The sequence below is a fragment of the Notolepis coatsorum genome (assembly GCF_963971535.1).
Source record: "Notolepis coatsorum genome assembly, chromosome: 12".
In the NCBI taxonomy this organism is placed as follows: domain Eukaryota; kingdom Metazoa; phylum Chordata; class Actinopteri; order Aulopiformes; family Paralepididae; genus Notolepis; species Notolepis coatsorum.
In genome coordinates, this window is record NC_140176.1 from 73,102,840 (window position 1) to 73,122,772 (window position 19,933).

A 19,933-nucleotide genomic window follows, 5' to 3' on the forward strand; every position below is an offset into this window, starting at 1 on the left:
ACATTTAGTTATGTTCTTTTTCTTTTCTTTTTTTTCATTTCATTGCTATATAGATCAATGATTAGTTTTTGTTTTATATTGTTTGTATTTACATGTTCGAAATAAAGATATAAAATCAAATCAAATCAAATCAAATCAAATCAAATCAAATCAAATCAAATCAAATCAAATCAAATCAAATCAAAGGCACCAATACCAGCCACAACCTTAGACACCTGTTGTTAGGGGAGGGACCCACACAAATCCCCTACTCACATTCACCAACCTCAACCAATCACGAGTGATCTTTAGCGTCACATGGCAAGAGGAGGAGATTGAATAAACCAGAGTTTAGTTTAGCGGCAGTGGTCCTAACAGTCCTGCTCCGGAGGGGTTTGGGTGATTATTGGGATACGTTTGTAAATGCAAAGGAATAATAACGCATACGGTGGATTCGCTCGTGCTCCACAACAAGAGTAGGCCTCGGGCAACAAACACCATACCAGGCATTCTGTCCAGTGGCGATGTTTCAGGATTCAACAGCAGGTGCGTATTATAGTAATATAATATAGTAATTGCGATTCTATATTTTATACTAAGGCTAATTAACGCGGTCCATCAATGACTATATCCTTTGTCAGAACGTTATTATGTGATAACGACAATTAATTAGCTTGTTCTGTAACTTTATTACAAACTGCTTAGTACATAATAACATTTAGTAGGTGTGTGGCATCGTTTCACCAACTCTGACAACGTTATGAGCATCTGAATACATGAGCATGTGAGCATAATAATTATGCGAGGGTCTGATCAAATGTAATGTAGTGTCGGCTTCTCTGGGCCTCGGACATAGAACGACACAAATTAGACATAACATATTAATGTGTGTCTGTGTGTAATGTTTTTATTCATGTAGTTGATATACATGGTGTTGTTCGCAGACGAGATTGTTCATTCCCTCTTTCTCTCCATCCACATGGAAGAGCGCACCGTTCAAGCCTGATGAATTGAAAATGGGGGACCCTGATGTAAACAAGACGAAAGTCTTTATCTGGTCTGCATCCCCTTAACAATTGTGTGTATTGAGCTGTACTGTATTGTACCCATTCTGCAATCTGCTAATAAAGTTTTCAATCAATCAATCAACCAACCGTGTCGAACACATTCAGTTGTGAAACAGTGTCGCTTTAAAGCTCCCTCTCTACAGAGCACATTTTCTACATAGCTATACAGACGTGTACTCCACGTTTCCCCAAAATGCATTACTGGCTATTTCTATTTATTTCTATTTTCATATGGTCTATTTCTGAGTATTTTCTTTTCTTTTAATGTTGTAAACAAACTATCGAGGCTAGGGGAGGAGGGCGCAAACAACAAGAGACACATGCTAATGTTGTAAAACAACTGACACAAGACTATCAATTATCTACTGCATTGTCAACGCTCACAGCTACTGTACCCTTGGTTTCAAAGATGAACCCTAGTAAAGCTAACATGGCATTTCTGGGGAAACGGAAGGACATATGTGTCCTCCAGTGGGACAAGTGTCAAGTGAAGAAAAACTGTTAAGGTTCATTCAAAATATCAAAGTACTCCTTAAGGGTTGGCACCCAAAATGGGTCATGGGCTTCTGGTGGGTCTCTCAACTTGATAATAGCACTAATACGACGTTGTAATGAACCTGGGTCCCTGGATGAGACTAAAGTAACACTACTCTATTTGGAATTGTCTTGCTGCACTGTTGACAGCTAGTGTCTCCCATCGTGTGTTCTGACTCCACCTCCTTAATGGGGTACTGGTGACACGGGCATAACAAAGGTTATAAGCCGTAACATTATGATGACATATCTTTTGCACCCTTGTAAAACATTTTTGTAATGTCTTTTTTTCTCTCACAGGGTCAGCCATCCTTGTTCCGGCACAGCATTGGATCTGAGCACCAAGCTGAACCGGAGCATCCACAGCTGTGCCCCAGGCCCACGGCCCCCTAGACCGGGAGGGCATGCTGGCGGCCATGCTGCGCCAGAGCAGCGGAGGTAGCGGGGGAGGCGGCGGGGGAGGTGGCGGAGGAGGAGGCAGCAGCGGCAGCAGCGGCGGAAACAAACTCTCGCAGGGCATCTCGCGACTCTCCAACTCCCACTTCTTCCCCGTCTCTCCGACGGCGGGCCCCGCCAACACGGCCCCCTGGACGGTGGGCCGCGGCGCCAAGAGCAGCTCCCTGAGCTCTGTCAGCTCGGGCTCGGACTGTGCAGACGGCGCCCCGCCCGCGGCCGACTCCCCGCCCGCGGCCGACCCGGACTACATCATGCAACTGGTCAACGACGTGCGCAAGTTCGCCGACGTGCTCCTCCACCTCAAGGAGGCCTTCTGCCCCAAAGGTACGTCTCTGAAAAGAGGAGAGTTAAGACGTCTGTAACGGCCGTGGGGACTCCGGGGTCGGCGTAGGTGCCAGTCAGCATCTTCTGTACACATTGTTGCCTTCTCAGTTCTGTAAACAACCCTGTCAACCTGTCCCGCTGTGGCCTCGGCTGAGCGGTCAGTCAACCAGCCTTATCTCTCCTATATCGTTCCTCGCCTCCTCTCTATATCACTGTGACACTAAGCAAGGAGACCGCATACTGTCTGCATCACTTGGTACAGTGGTCCAGTCGATCGCATTGTGTTCCATCTGCCACTCTTCACTCACTCATCAACATCTATTAAGATAAGATAAGATGTTCCTTAGTAATCCCCTTTGGGCGATTCAGGGGTCATCATAGCAGCAAAGGGGGGAGGGGGGAGGGCCACCCGTGTTAGTGCAGAATGACATCCATTCTCTCACACATCAACTGAAAGTAGACTATGTATTTTACGGGAAAAGAGTTTGACAACTGTGTGTTAAAGAAATTGCTATCAAAGTGGTATTTGCAAATCTTCTATTAGAAATAAATGATGATCTTGTGAGTTGAAAAGGTATCAATTGGAGCGTCCACTTTTGAATATTTATAGTAATAGCTTTAAATCACCAAGCGTGATGAGATTCCTCAGCTGTGTAAAGAAGGATCTTATCTGAATTACCTGAGCCCTTTTTTAGGTCAACATAATGCTAGACATAGCAAATTTGTAATAACGTTGTTATGAAGTTATTGTGTAGTTATTATTGTTTTTACTATGTAGTCTGAGATTATTTGGTGTAAAATACAGCACCCCCAAACCCCCCCCCCCTCCCCATTTTTAGATAGTTTGGATTAGCATGACAGGAGTGGATCATGTTCATTAATTTTATTTTGTTTCGTACATGGGGGTACAGTTCATCTTTGCACAATATCACCAACATCTTTTTTTTAACATGATGGCCGAAAAGGAGCAGGATGAAGAAAACGTATGTTTCCTGCCCCCTTCCAAACTTCATATTTATTTTAACATAATGGTCAGCTGAAGTGCACCTTACAGCTTCATACCATATAATAATAATAATAATAATATAATAATAATAATCATTACCATAACTATGATAACAATAATAATAATAATGATAATATGACCATGAATAATAATAACGGTAATAATAATAACGGTAATAATAATAACGGTAATAATAATAATAATAATAATAATAATAATAATAATAATAATAATAATAATAATAATAATAATAATAATAATAATAATAATAATGTTCTTATATGATATGGTAGGATATCATTATGATAATCTTGTCGACAATAGTGGTGTACTTTTGTGTACTGCTCTTTCTTCCAACATGGCTGCCTCTGCCTGTAACCATTGGCAACCACCTTCGAAAGAAAGTGGCTAATTGCTGTGCTTGTGGTTGAGTAGGTGAAACACTGGAAAAGCATGGTATTGCTGTTTCACTGTGACTTGTTTACAAGATCCAGCAATCAGATTCATAAAATTTCTGTTGATATATTTCTCATATATCAACACATAGCAGCCGTTGTCTCTCCCAACATGGATGAAAAGGCCTCTATTACATATGTTCTCTTTCTTCACACTCCAGAAACACTGTCTGCCTTCAGCACTCGATAAGAAACCTCAGCAGTAATACGAGGGTGAACTGTCGTCACCCAAGCTTTTCCAGAGAGAATAGAGCATTAAGCCTGTAAATAATGGGCCTCCCTCCTTACCCATCGATGATGAAGTGGACGGTTTTCAGACCATAGGGAAACACTTCTCAAAACAGAGGGGCGGAAGTGTAGATTAATCCTTGGCTGATTGCTCTCTGTGTGTGTGTGTGTGTGTGTGTGTGTGTGTGTGTGTGTGTGTGTGTGTGTATCTTGTGTGTGTGTGTGTGTGTGTGTGTGTGTGTGTGTGTGTGTGTGTGTGATTATAGCATTCCTGGCCTGGTACAGGTCGGGGATGGCTGTTGGATCAGACCCAGGTTCACTAATCCTTGCCCTGGGTAAGAACGGGGGGAGGGGTGGGGGGTAGGGGGTGGGGGTGCAGTCAGGTGGTGGTACCCTTTTCCCCCTATCAGCCCTGTGCCATGGTGCTCCAGAGCCTGCAGAATGAAATCCCAGGCCTTTTTGTCTGGAGAGAGGTCAGGGAGGGTGCTTGACCTGGCTGGACGGGCCGGCGGTTAAGAGAGACAGACTTGTTGTGTGTGGCACTTTTTTTTTAAGCTTGAGGGACTTTTTGAGTGGGCCTGTCAGCTCAGCGTCCCCCCACACAGATCAAAGCAGTAAATCAACGTGTGTTAAAGACTTCAAGCTCTCAATTAATTTTATGGAGCGGAAGAAGCCTTGATTTATATTTGAGAAACCTTACTGCTGTTAACTATGCTTGCATTTCCCTTTTGTTACATTTGTGAGATTCCCTTGTTGATGGGTGATGGGACGACCTTGGTTAGGACTCGAGTAATCCATTGCAAAGTGCAACGACTTTTTATTTGTCCAACCTCTGTGTTTGCTAAGAGTGGTTTGCTTGTAGTTAGCACCCTTGCATGCACAGGCACTATGTAACTATGTAACAGGTCTGCATAGCTGTCATACTAGAAATGTGTTCCTGCAGCTTGATGGCTGATGTATGGTGTCAGTAAAAAAACCGGTTCACATTCACAACATGTGCTCTTCCCAACTAACCCTAACATCTGGTGGTGTTACTGGAACTAGATCTGAAATATTTCCGCCCGTATATGGGAATTCGAAACCAACTAATGCAGGAATTACACGTTGCACTGTTAATTAGTATTATTATTGTTATTATATATATATGTGTGTTTTTTTTTTTACCACAAATGCAGACTGTAGAGCTCCAATAACACAAGCCTAATTATCACTGGTGTTTTGATATGAATGTTGTACATCAACGTTTGTGTAATCAAGAGCAATAAGAAGGTTTTATTTCAACATTCAGTTTAGATAAAAACATGAATATTTGGAGGGACCCGTGTTTTCAGATGCAGTGACCGAAACCAGACTAACTACAGGAAAGGGCAGATTTGGGAATTGGGAAAGCACACTAATTGCCCTACAGGAAACTGAATCCGCAGCGCTTCAGTGTCAAAGGAAAGTATAGCAAGGAGACCCCCTGTCCCTCAAATAAATATAAAAATCCAGTAAAGAATCAAAATCTATGGGGAATTATTTGTAAGCGATATTGTGGCACATAAAATGATAAGTGGAACAACTGACGTTGTGTGTTACATTTGCCAAAAGTTTTGACACCTAACGAAAGTAGGCTGAGGCTTATCATCATGTGTTATTGCGCTGTTCATTCAAACAAGATCTGGATTTACTTCATCCACGCATTCTAATCTATCACATGAATCACGGGCCACAGTAGATTTTTTTCCATTTCTGCCTGACCCTATATATAGAAATTGAGGAAAAAAAGTTACGCTGCTGTCGCAATCGTATCAGATGATTTGGGTTTCAGGTCAGTAAACATCTTCAAAGTGTAACGGTTGACGGTTTGGTGGGGTGGGGCTTTAGCAGAGCGTAATAACAGCCTGTTGTGAATCACTGACATATGGTGTGATTGGAAGTGATTTAAACCCCCCTCTAATTTATGACCGTATTGTCTTCTGCTGTGCTTCACAATAGCTGGAGCCTCTCATTACCCTGGCCAACTCATTGAGACAAGGGGAACCCTTCTTTATTTGCCACGCAGACCCAATGGTCAAGCGCAATATTCAGCTCGGAAGAACCCTGGACTTTTTGTGACAGTGCCTCTGCATTCACAGCCAACGATGTGAGTCTGACACCCATTGTCACAGAAGGCATCTCCCAGACTTGCATGCTGCCGCTAAACCAGCGGTTTTGGCTGGAAGTATATTTTCCCATGTTAAGAATAGCCTTGGCCCTGGGATGGATCCCTGGGGTATTCCTCAGCCAGTCCCAGTAAGAGTGCATTACTTTTGGGGGGAAAAATTCAATGTGTGTCAACCTTAAATGGTGATTATTATCATTTGGCTGCTGCCTGGGCAGTTTTAGGTTGGGCTGATGACGACGCATGTGCAGTTCTTTTTACTCGTAGTCTGAGAGAGCATTTCGGTGTGGTTTCCTATTGTTTTCAGGCTGGCTCTTAATAACATCTCCGCAATGCGGTGTATCTATAAATTACTTTTAAGGTTGTGAACCCTTCCAGTGGTCACTCGTGAGGGACGTTTCAGTAATTGGAAGGGATTATTCTGGGTTTTCTGTCTTAGTTGGGGGTCACAGAGGACATTTGGTGGCCTGATGAGTTGTGGAGGTCAGCGCTGCACACTTTGAAGTTGACGGTAAGAACGCTGCTTCTTCTAATGCATTTCCTAGTCTCCCGTCAGAAGATTCAGCATGACAAGTGCGTGTGTCTCAGGACATAATTGCTAGCCTGTCGTCATTTAACAACTCTCATGGCATTGTTTTGTAGATAACAGGGGTTTTCCTGGGTTTGAGAGAGAGCGAGAGAGAGAGCGAGAGAGAGAGAGAGAGAGAGAGAGAGAGAGAGAGAGAGAGAGAGAGAGAGAGAGAGAGAGAGAGAGAGAGAGAGCGAGGCTTAGGTGCTCAAGCTGTGAGTCAGGTCGGTTTCACACACAGATATGGACTCTAAAGAACACACAAGCTGAAGGGACAAAAATAAGGATCTTCATTCACTAGTTGTATGCGAGGAAAAGTGGCACTGCTGGAACTCATTTGGCATGGGTGGGGAAAAAAATTGATATGTAGTAGTATCGCTATACTTTGCGTGGCGATACTGTATCGTCGCCAAGTATCGATATTTAATTATTCATATAAAATAAAATAAAATATTTTTTTGTATATTTTATTTTGTATAAGGAAGTTGCATTGCTAATTTCAATACCCGTAATAGTACAGTAGTCCACACACACACACACACACACACACACACACACACACACACACACACACACACACACACACACACACACACACACACACACACACACACACACACACATGCACACACATGTGCATTCAGTTAACACTTTAACTGCCGAAAAATCTGTGATCGGAATCATATTTCCCCTCTGCAGCCTTGACACACAGTTCTGATCTCCTCTCAATCCTCTAGCGGTTCAAGAGCGCCATCTGGTGGCCGATCGGCAGATCGAAAAACCGGATGTCAACCTTTAACCCGGCAGGACTCACTCCATATGTGGTCCGGGCACTCGCTAATGTTAGAGAGACTCAGTCTTCACACAGTGAACATCGATCGGTGGAAATAACTCGAAAAAACAACATGATTTGGACGTATATACTATTATACAACCTGGAAATAGATCCGGTATTTCGACATCCCATAATTGAAAACTGTATACTCCACGCTGATCGCCCAACGGCCCGAGGAGACTGGGGTGAGTTTTAGCGTTATATTCTAACGTGTTCTTTACTAACTGCTATGATGAACATATGACCCACATTAGATGAATGGTATAACGTTGCCCACGGAATTATAAACGCCCCCTCGCCCATCCGGTCAACATCAGATGACGTGTAGTAAATTCTAGAAGTACGTCCAATTGAAATTTTTGATCTCGCACAGATTCCTACCAAACTGTATTTCATCATCAATATAATGCATTTGGGGCTATAAATCACGTTCTGGAGAAAGCTGCAGAAAGAGATGAAAACATACTTATACTTTAGACCATATTTTAGTATGGATATGTGAATGAAAAAGTTTAACGTTGCTACACCATGAACAATACATATAGGACCTTGAATGGGCCCTAATAATGGCAATCTAGCAATAGAATTTAAAAAGTTATAGCCCTGCAAAGAAGGGGAACCTCTCCATGTTAAATAGAGCTGGCAACGGATGGTATATCATGAATTTAACCTTAGGCAATCAAAGTGTTAAGTTGGAATATGACTGTAATACAAACAGTTCAGTTTGTCAGGTACATGCAACACAGATTACAGTGTTTACATCTGTCTGCTTGAGAAAATACCATGTTCTGCAATAACAATTATTGAAGTGAGATGAACAGACTGAACTTTATTTTATTAGATAAAACATGTTGACAAAGTTTTACTTTGCAGTTGAAAAAAGGTAATAAATTAAATTTGATCCAAAAAAAATTAAATAAAATAAAATAAAAAAGATTGCAATATTAATATCGCAATACTCAGCGTATCGCGATATATTTAGTATTGCGATACTATCGTATCGTGACGCAAGTATCGCGATAGTATCGTATTGTGAGGTCTCTGGCGATTCCCACCCCTTGATTCCTTCGTGAAATGAAATGGAAAGATCAGAATCTGGGACACTTTGGACAGCGAGGAGTTTGTCTCAGAGTGTCTGTGACGACGTCGTAGAGAGGCAGAGTTCCCCACTGCCAGGCATGGTACTAGAACAGCAGGACGACACAGGGCAGTGCAAGACACAAGATAGACAGTAATAGATTCTCCATATCCTCTACCAATATATCATATTCATACAATGTACATATTCAATAATGTAAAATATACAAAATACAAATATACATTGGATATAATTAATATTTCCCTTAAAGGTGATTTAAGAAGAAAGAACACTTTGGTAAGCGGACTTAAGAGTTTGATAAACGGGGGACTTAGTTGTAGAGTTTAAGGGATTTTCGGCAGCTCCGTAGGAGATTGTTAAGTGCATCTCACACAAGTCTATTTTAAGAGCGTGAGTGTACTGTTTGTGCTCCTTCAGCGAGGACTCGGCGAGGACAGGTGTGTCACTGGTGTTTATGTCCTCCTCACAGGCTTCACTGAGCAGAATGATTGCTTGTTTTGTGTGTCGGCCTGTTTGAGAATCAGAACAACACCCAGCGAGTGGTGATGTACTAGTACTCGCAGCTGAAGCAAACAAGAGGGCTTCAGGAGAGCGCTCTGCTTCGGGAAGGGATGATTCAAAAATACGTAACAAACTAATATCCTGCAGCGTTTTTAAGTAAGTGCTTTTACTTGATGAACCTATATTATGCTTGAATATCTTTATGATAGATGACGGGACGGCAATTTGTTGAATGGGAAGGCTTTTAATCCAGGAATTAATTTAGTCTGCACTGTATAATCTCTCACATTGACCCGGCCTTCTGGCACGGCGTTGGCTCAGAGACTCAACCTCACGGACTGTGTGGTCTCTGGTCTGCGGTCTGTAGACTGTGCACAGTCCTGACACAGTGACCCGGCGACACACCGTTACCCCATGGCCGATGTGGTGGTCTGCTTGTTGTGTCAAGGGAGCTGTCCCAAATTGCCACTTTTTTGGGCTTGGAAGCTTCAGTGGTAATAGGCCTAATCGAAGCTTCATTCATGCATGGGCAAAGTTTTCGATGTGGCAGATAGATGAAATGAACAGATTTTGGATTTTAGTTTCTATAAGATATTTCTCATGCTGATGTAGGTCATGTTTGGAGTGGTACAAAAATAAATCTAAATCCATTTAGATTTTGGCATCGGGTTACCATGTCAGCGATTTGATGTTTGGAAGCATTTTTCAGATTCAGATTCAGATTCCTTTATTGTCACTTATTTCAGTACTTTACAGCAAGAAGAGTGCAAATCTATTTATTGTGGTCATTCGACTATAGCAGCTTCCAATTAGGGGGGGCGTCAATGGGCTCTGTTCAGGACGCGTCTATTCTTATCCTAACGGATTTATGCTTCCACGTTCGCGTTCTGCGAATCTGATTGGCCACTGACGTTTCTGGTGCGATCTGATTGGCCACTGACGTTTCTGGTCATGTGACATGTGCGCCCAATCGCGTGACGCGCCCATTTCCCCCTCGAACAGCAGCAAACTACCTAACGCCTAGTTTATCACTGGTTAAGCTTAGGCGACTCTTTCGAAGTTGGTTAAGGTTAGAGTTTGGAATCAGGGCTGGCGTTCTATCGCCCTGCTCTAAGACAAACTCTAACCTTAACCAACTTCGAAAAAGTGCCTAAGCTTAACCGGCGAAAGAACTTGCCGTCACACGATTGGCGCGACCAGAAACGTCAGTGGCCAATCAGAGCGCAAAACGCGAATGCGGAAGCATAAATCCGTTAGGATAAGAATAGACGCGTTCAGGACGCTTGAAGCCTTTTTACAACACGTTTCCGGGTTCCCGTTTTGCGCTCTGATTGGCCAGGTCATGTGACATGAGCACCAATCGTGGGACGGCAAGTTTCTACACTGGTTAAGCTTAGGCACTCTTCGAAGTTGGTTAAGGTTAGAGTTTGTCTTAGAGCGTGACGGCAAGTTCTTTCGCCGGTTAAGCTTAGGCACTCTTTCGAAGTTGGTTAAGGTTAGAGTTTGTCTTAGAGCATGGCGATAGAACGCCAGGTAGTTTGCAGGCTGTTCGACGCGGAAATGGGCAAACGCGCTATTGGGCGCACATGTCACATGACCTGGCCAATCAGAGCGCCGGAAACGCGGATGCGTTGTAAAAAGGCTACACGCGTTCAGGACGGGTCAGCCCTTCTCGGGCCTGTATACGCCCCCAAAGCAGTGGGTTGCCGTTCAGTCCCCAAGAGGTCTTGCTTGGGACTGCAGCCTCTGCTATGATGCTACCTTTCAAGTGTGATCTTGTCTGAGAATGACATGGACCACAGTTAAAGTAAGTGGGATCTTTTCTGTGTTGTGCTTGGTTATGTTATTCACTATACAAAGTCATATTCTTTATAAAATATTTTTTATCTTGTATTGTCAACTAAAGCACAAGAAGCATTGTGTTATATTCCCATGATGGGGGAATTTGTCATTTGCTTCACATACCTTGATTTATCCTTCTGGTTGTTTGATTTGATTTGATTTGATTCGCACACATAAAAAATAGACAATACAAATACAATACGATATTTATAAAGTGGATATGCAGGAGAGGTAAGAAACCCATCAGGGATTATGTAAAAACCTCACCACAACTTAACATTTTTAATCATAATGTGTTATAAATAATACAAAATAAAACAATGAAATCAAATACAAAAAATCAAGGAAAAAACAAACTTACAATAATTAAATAAAAAGAAACAGAAAAACAGCACAATATATAATCTATATAAGTGGACAAAATGCAAGGTTTAACTTTTGTTTTTAACTGCATTCATTCTAAGTGTGATTTAATGTAGTGTTACCCCTGCATTAATGCATCAGACCTAACCACTCCCATAAAAAAAAACACAAACAAACAAAAAACATATAATTATACAAAACAAAACAATATTACAATAGACAGTTGTAGTATGATTAGTCCATATAATATATCTAAATAAGAGCCATTTTCAATCAGTCAAAGATGCTGTAACTGCCCCCCCCCCCCCCCCCCCCCCTCGCCCCTACAGTAGGCAAAGCTGGGTGTATTTTTAACTGCTGGATCAATATTGACCTGTACCACAGCCAGGCCTTGCTAATCATTCTGATAGGGGTGGGAAAGAAAAAAGAAAAAAAACAACCAACGCTCTGCCATCCTGAGCTTTACCCCCTCCCCTCCCCCCGCACATACCCTGCATTCCTACAGAACAAATGTCTACTTGTTGCTTTAGTGCCTTTTCATCAGCCCTCTCTAAAATGTAGGCTACTTCAGTCAGGAACACACTTGTCATAGATTTAACCGTTTTATTGCAACAAATGGGGATATATACAGTGTTATGCTTGGCGCTGATGGCTCCTCTTAAGAGGTGGATTAGCGGCCAAGCAGCATGCTAAAGCTAAAGCAGGGAGCGCAATGCAACCCCCCCCCCCCCCCCCCATCCCCCCATGGGTATACAAGAGTGGGCCCAAAGCAAAAAAAAACATTGAAATTTTGTTGAACCTTTGAGCCATGGCAGGGCTCTGAACTAGAGAGGTGGAGGCCGGGGTGGTGGAGGCAGAGCTTTGCCAGCAGCAGCAGTAGCAGTGTGTAGCAGCATGAGTGTAGCAACAGTGTGTAGCAGCAGTGTGTGTAGCAGCAGTGTGTGTAACAGCAGTGTGTGTAGCTGCAGTGTGTGTAACAGCAGTGTGTGTAACAGCAGTGTGTAGCAGCAGTGTGTGTAGCAGCAGTGTGTGTAGCAGCAGTGTGTGTAGCAACAGTGTGTGTAGCAACAGTGTGTGACTGTGTGTAACAATAATAGTGTGTGTAGCAGCAGTGTGTATAGCAGCAGTGTGTGTAGCAACAGTGTGTGTAGCAACAGTGTGTGACTGTGTGTAACAATAATAGTGTGTGTAGCAGCAGTGTGTATAGCAGCAGTGTGTGTAGCAGCAGTGTGTGTAACAGCAGTGTGTGTAACAACAGTGTGTGTAGCAGCAGTCTGTGTAACAACAGTGTGTGTAGCAGCAGTGTGTGTGTACAGTGTGTGTAGCAGCAGCGTGTGTAGCATCATGAGTGTAGCAGGGATCAGTGTAGGAGGAAGTCATATTTAAATGGATCTTGTTGTTGTGAGAATGGACTGTGGTGTGTGAGTGTGTGATGAGAAACGCTGATTCAATCAGCAGGGCTTCCACCTCCTGCGTGAACTAATGCCATGCTTAATTTTGATGCCAAAAAAACAAATATTGAGGTGAAGTAAATAAGGACATCTTAGATTAGATTAGAAAGCTTTATTGTCGTTACGAATACAACAGGAATTAGGAGGAGTGCTACTCCTGATTAGAGACAGACAAAAGACAGGGGAAACAAAGTAGGCTACAGATAAAAAAAAAATACCTCAAACAACAACCTGTTAATCTCAGCAACAGCACATTATATCCATCCAACACAAGTACAAAAGAATGCTATAGGCACTTGGGCAATGCACTGTTTTAACCCATTGATGACATTCCTTGGATTTCGGTAGTGTGGGGGGATGCTGGGATGCGTGTGTGTGTGTGGGGGATAGGTCAATAGAGGTGGTGATAACCTCCATAGGAGGCCATACGTTTTAACAGATCTGTCTCCCTTCTTGTTTTAGAACTGCAGTTGTAAGCAGAGGTTCACCAGGACCCATTTTTCAGAACCCCATACAAGTTTTATCAAGTGGAGTGGCAGAGCGACAACTCGGTTTGCATCTGTTCATGACTAGTGTTGGACTGTAGCGTGTCACTTTTCTTGTTGCACTAAAAGCTCACGTCGTTATTAAAATATGGGTATTTCGCGTCAGCCACATTCCCCCCCCCCCCCCGATTCTGAGTACTTAGTAGCCGGACGGACGCTGGTGCTATAGAGGTGATTCTGAGTACTTAGTAGCCGGACGGGCGCTGGTGCTATAAAGGTGATTCTGAGTACTTAGTAGCCGGACGCGCTGGTGCTATAAAGGTGATTCTGAGTACTTAGTAGCCGGACGGGCGCTGGTGCTATAGAGGTGATTCTGAGTACTTAGTAGCCGGACGCGCTGGTGCTATAAAGGTGATTCTGAGTACTTAGTAGCCGGACGGACACTGGTGCTATAGAGGTGATTCTGAGTACTTAGTAGCCGGACGGACGCTGGTGCTATAGAGGTGATTCTGAGTACTTAGTAGCCGGATGGGCGCTGGTGCTATAAAGGTGATTCTGAGTACTTAGTAGCCGGATGGGCGCTGGTGCTATAAAGGTGATTCTGAGTACTTAGTAGCCGGACGGGCGCTGGTGCTATAGAGGTGATTCTGAGTACTTAGTAGCCGGACGGGCGCTGGTGCTATAGAGGTGATTCTGAGTACTTAGTAGCCGGACGGGCGCTGGTGCTATAGAGGTGATTCTGAGTACTTAGTGGCCGGACGGACGCTGGTGCTATAGAGGTGATTCTGAGTACTTAGTAGCCGGACGGACGCTGGTGCTATAGAGGTGATTCTGAGTACTTAGTAGCCGGACGGGCGCTGGTGCTATAGAGGTGATTCTGAGTACTTAGTGGCCGGACGGACGCTGGTGCTATAGAGGTGATTCTGAGTACTTAGTAGCCGGACGGACGCTGGTGCTATAGAGGTGATTCTGAGTACTTAGTAGCCGGACGGACGCTGGTGCTATAGAGGTGATTCTGAGTACTTAGTAGCCGGACGGAGGCTGGTGCTATAGAGGTGATTCTGAGTACTTAGTAGCCGGACGGGCGCTGGTGCTATAGAGGTGATTCTGAGTACTTAGTAGCCGGACGGGCGCTGGTGCTATAGAGGTGATTCTGAGTACTTAGTAGCCGGACGGGCGCTGGTGCTATAGAGGTGATTCTGAGTACTTAGTGGCCGGACGGACGCTGGTGCTATAGAGGTGATTCTGAGTACTTAGTGGCCGGACGGGCACTGGTGCTGGAGGTGACATGAGTGCACCCCCTGGGTTTCTGCTCACCCATTTTGCTCCTGTTAATCATGGGATAACTGGGTTAGTCTGTATCACATGCGGGCTATAGCTGGATGACTGCTTTGTTTCCTGCGAGACCTGGATCCGGCGTAAGGCCTCGGTGAGGAAACGCCGCTCCAGGAATTCGGCTCTCGTCTCATTAATTCTTAATCTCTCCGCGACCCCAAGCTGAGGGGGTTCAGGGCTGGTGGTGAACCGTGCGCTGCGTGTGGATTCAAACGACATAAAAGATAGGCGGGCACGCAATCAATTATACTGCTTTTATGTTGGAGAATGCTTTTCTACATTTACCCCTGCGTTCAAAAACTTCAAGTGGTTTTCATTTTTGTTAATTCAAACGTCCATGTTCACAGGAGGAGGGGAAACCAAATGGACCTTTTTCAACCCGCCACGTACATTTGATGGAAAGATCCTTGAATGCACTCATAGAGTCTGTGTGCGTGCGTGTGTTTGCGTGCTGTGGTATGGTGTGGTCACTGTGGTGAGCAGGCAGTGTATATGGGCAGGTTAAATGTGATTTACTTAATATAGTATATTGTATGTGTCCAAGTATAGTATTACCCCTGCATGCATTGTAAATACTTACATAAATAAATAAAACACAAACGATCAAATTATTTGAACAATTGAACAATTTAATAGTTTTTATCATTTCTGGCCATATCGCTGATCCCAAAACAAAGAACAAAACAATGTTACAATGTCAATGGTACTGGAACCCACGCTGGAAATCTGTGCAAAATGCAAATAAATACTACGAATGAACCCTGAATGTTTACATTTACATTTTACATTTAGTCATTTAGCTGACGCTTTTATCCAAAGCGACTTACAAGTTCTGTACGACAAGTCATCAGGAAGGGCACAACTCTATCAGCTGAGTAACAATGTTGATCAAAGTGTTGAGTGCTACAGTGTAGGTTAGTTTATTAGGACAAGTGCATGATGACAGTAAGGTTAGTTAGGGTTGTCCATGAATCAGAATGATACCCCGTACCTCCTCCTCCTTGATTGATTGATTGATTGAACATTTTATTAACAGATTGCAGAATGGGTACAATACAGTACGGCTCAATACACACAATTGTTAAGGGGATGCAGACCAGAGAAAGACTTTCGTCTTCAGGGTCCCCCATTTTCAATTCATCATAGGATTTCGTGAGCCAATCAGATTCGTCTCCCTCCTGATCCTAAATTAAATGAAAAGCAACAGAGTTTTCTGCTGAAAATATCCCTGTGGCACTAAAACCCTAAGGCATCCTTCAACGCCAGCTTCGACGTTAGTCACAGTTTTAATTGCTGCCACTGATGGTACAGGTATGACTACAATGTGTGTCAAGTCAAGTCAAGTCAAGAGTTTTAATTGTCACGGCATACAGGTATACAATGAAATGCGGGTGGTCTTGCCCGCAACGATGTGCAATACAGTGGTACATATAATAGAATCAAAAGAAGAAACAACATTGTGCAGTAACAGATAGCAGGTAACATGGAGTGACATCTCGGTATCTGTACATAGTTATTTACAGCGCATGTGTGTGTGTGTGTGTGTGTGTGTGTGTGTGTGTGTGTGTGTGTGTGTGCGTGTGTGTGTGTGTGTGTGTGTGTGTGTGTATGAGTCAGCTGTGTGTGTGTGTGTATGAGTCAGCTGTGTGTGTGTGTGTGTGTATGAGTCAGCTGTGTGTGTGTGTGTGTGTGAGATGTCCATTTCTATTTGTTCTTCTGTCTTACCCCCCCTCCCCCTTGACTCCCCCTCACTTCGTCACATTTAGACATTTACTCCGTGTTGCTCATCTATCACTAGATGACCTCATCTTCACAGCGTTGATAAGGGCTTGGGTTTCTGTTTGCAGAATGCTCTTCTCCTCACTGTTAATAAGTGCTCTCAGTATTTTAATGATTAACAGGTGTAACTCACTGAGAACGGGCCCTGCAGGTGTAATGTACAACGCTACACTGTGATGTATCAGCCAGCATTCTGCGAGTGACACTTCCTGGGCGCTTTGCCAAAAAGATGTTTTGGGAAATGACTGTTTTATTTTTTCCCATGTGATTGCTGTGAGGGTACGATATACAATATACTGTTATTATCACATGAGATGGATATAATTTCCTTATAGTTTTTCAAGTTCAGGCCTCAGTTCTTTTTGTGCGTTTCTTTAGGGGGTTGAATTATACATGAAATAGATAAGAGGAAAAGTAAGTTCCTTCTTCTGTTTTTGGAAGGGGTGGGGTGGGTGGGGCGGGGGGGTCCTCTGCTATGATACCAAAGCTTTGTGGGAAAGTGGCTCTTCTGTGAGTCCTCAGAGAAAACCTAAATGCTGTTTTAGTGATTTGCGGTCTAAATCACCCTGTGTGAAATACCAACCTAAAATTAGCCCCCACTTGGTCCCGTTCCACTGGCCGTCCCAGACCTCCTCAATGGCTGCGGCCCCGTTGCTCTTGTTTAGACAGCCTATCCCTCTGGGTCTGGGATCCTACTGTAAAGCTTTACTCGTCCCTCTAAAAAGCTCCTTTTATGGTCGCTTAGAGGGACCCGCATTTAAAGCCGCTGTAAATTAGCCCCAGCGCAGAACATCTAGCCTTGATTACTTCAACCCCCCCCCCCCCCTTTTGAAGTCAGACCCCCAAAAAAGGTCCTGTTTGAGTGATTTCTTGTTCATTTGAGTGATTTCTAGTTCATCTTGTTCATTTGAGACATTTATCGTTGCCACTTGGAAGGGTTTTGTATATTAGCTTGATTGTTTTGGGGATTTTCTGTGGTCTGTAGTTGAGGCAGTATAAGTAGTTGTTGTGTGGATTACTACCGGGGGGCTTTAAATGTGGGGTGACATATGGCACGTGATTTTATCCCCCTCAGCTGATGGAAACAAAGCTTGCAAATTGCAATAAAGTAAACACTGAGCCACACAGGGTTGAAGAAGGAAGAGCCTCTTTACCACACACTCTTCTTTCTCCCTTCTGTGTGGCCCGATGTTGGGAAGCACCTGTAAAAGATAATAATAAAATAAACAGTATTAGAACTACTGCCTTCACTGTCTACAACTGCCTTACATTGTAACTACCTACCTCAAACTATAGTCTACCATATATAACTTTGTTTGATAGCATGTACAATAATGCTGTATATACCATCTTTATTTATGTTTACCATATATACTATCATGTCATATATATCTGTGTTAAAATACAGTCTATCTCTGATACCTTGACCAGGGACGCGGGAAGGGGGGGTGCGGGGGGTGCTGCAGCACCCCCTCTCAATTATTGCAAAAAAAAAAAAAAAAAGAAAAAAAAAATATATATATATATATATATATATATATATATTTTTTTTTTATGACAGTATTTATATATTTGTATATACTGTAACTGTATAACTGTAACACTGTATATTATAAGTTTATCCTGCTCAAAGCACGTCACCATTTTAATATTGTGTGTATTGAGCCGTACTGTATTGTAGCCATTCTCCAATCTGTTAAATAAAGTTTTCATTCATTCATTACACTACTGTATGTACACAATCATATGTGTAAAACCGAGTAGATTTTCGAGTGATGACAGACTGTCACAGACTGATTGAATGACAGGTGAAACAACTAATTGTATTCACCTCCTGTCTCCCGCCCTTCCCACGCGCCACGAACCACTGAGCTACTGTGATACAGTGCTTGCGCAGTCAGTCGATTTGAGCTAGTAGTCAGATTTGCTAGCACAGAATGTCTCACTCGCAGAAAAGAAAAATATCAGATTTATTTTCTAAACGTCCCGCCGGTCCCAGTGACAGTCCCACTAAATCTGATAAACGTCAGAGAGAGACAGAGACGACAGGTTCAGCCTCAGCATCAGGTATTGAAGAGTTAACCGAGTCTGTTCCCCTATACCCCCCCTCGGGCGCCAGGGGCTTCCACTGAGGGGTGATGCAAATAGGGATGGGGTGTTATGGCAGCTCATGATGGAAAGAGTGCGCACCGAGTCTGATCCCGAGTTGAAGAATTGGCTCCAAAAGAGAGACAACTGGATGTCCAACAACATCCAAAACAAAATCTTACAGCTGCTTGCCCATGATATTCAGCGACAAATTAGAGGCAAAGCATCCAAAAGCCCAATCTTTGGCTTGAGCGCTGACGGAACCACTGATGTCACTCACTGGAAAAGAACAATTCTCGTGTAATATACAGTTAGCCGATGACAACTTGGAAGCTCAGAACTTCTTTTGGGGTTTTTACAATGCCCGGCCCAGACACAACAGCCGAGACGCTGTTTTTGTGTATAAAATACTTTTACGCCTCGACCTGCCCATGGAGAGGCTGATAGGATACTGTTTTGACGGGGCCAGCAACATGTCTGGGGGGTACAGGCTAGACCAGGGGTTCCCAAACTTTTCAGGCCGCGACCCAAAAAAAACGGTGTCAGAGAGCCGCGACCCCCACTATTATAGGAGGTAAAAAAAATTTATTTTAAATGGAAATGTATGGTTGAAACATGCAAACGTTCAAACGCACACACACTAATAAGCATTGGAGGCTTTTAACCAGGGCCGGACTGGGGAAATCATTCAGGCCAGGAAATATAGCCCCAGTCAGGCCACTTTTTAAGCAGGGGGTCTGGGGGTCCCCCACCAGGAATTTCTTTGTTACAAAGACTTAATTTCCTGCATTCTGGTGCAGGCATTTTTTTTATTTGTACCCTTTAAATACCAGTGTTTGTGATGGCATCACAACTTATTGTTAAAAAACAGGCTAGCATATGTATGATTAGCAACAACACAGATTCTTATGGATTTTCAGTTTTTTGTAATTGATAAATACAATATTTTATTCAACTTCAGCCCTGATCATAACACCACATATTCATTTTATAATTCTAACCCTTTAAATGCCAGTGTGTGTGATGGCATATATTTGCAATATATCAAATGCAAAGTACATTTTTCTGGGGGGGATTATTACAGGCTAGCATGTGTCAATGATTAGCAGTTTTTCGTAAGGATCCCGCCTCCACCAATCACATGCGGCTCCCTTTGTGTGTGTGTGAGAGCAAGAGAGAGAGAGAGAGAGAGAGATAGTTCTCCAACTTGTGTGAGTTGCAGTGATCTCCTGGTGGTTCCCCACCTAGGTTATCTAACTATTGCGCTGGTGCAAATAGAAACACTGGCCTGGCCTGCTTCTAAGTTCAGTGGCCTGACCAAAAAAAAAAAAAAAAACGTGTTTTTTTTTTTTTTTTTTCCATCTGGCGACCCCCCAGCACCCCCTGCCGTTTTAT

General features: G+C 43.3%; 1 protein-coding gene across 1 annotated transcript in view; it reads left to right on the forward strand.

Annotated features, from left to right (window-relative positions):
• The first annotated feature begins 387 nt into the window (after positions 1 to 387).
• arhgap29a (Rho GTPase activating protein 29a) overlaps positions 388 to 19,933 on the forward strand; it is an 86,553-nt gene continuing 67,007 nt past the window's right edge. Inside the window, 2 exon segments of the mRNA XM_084325883.1 lie at positions 388 to 525; positions 1,881 to 2,360. Of these exon segments, the coding sequence (XP_084182009.1) occupies positions 1,985 to 2,360 (376 nt within the window). The 5' untranslated portion in view covers positions 388 to 525; positions 1,881 to 1,984.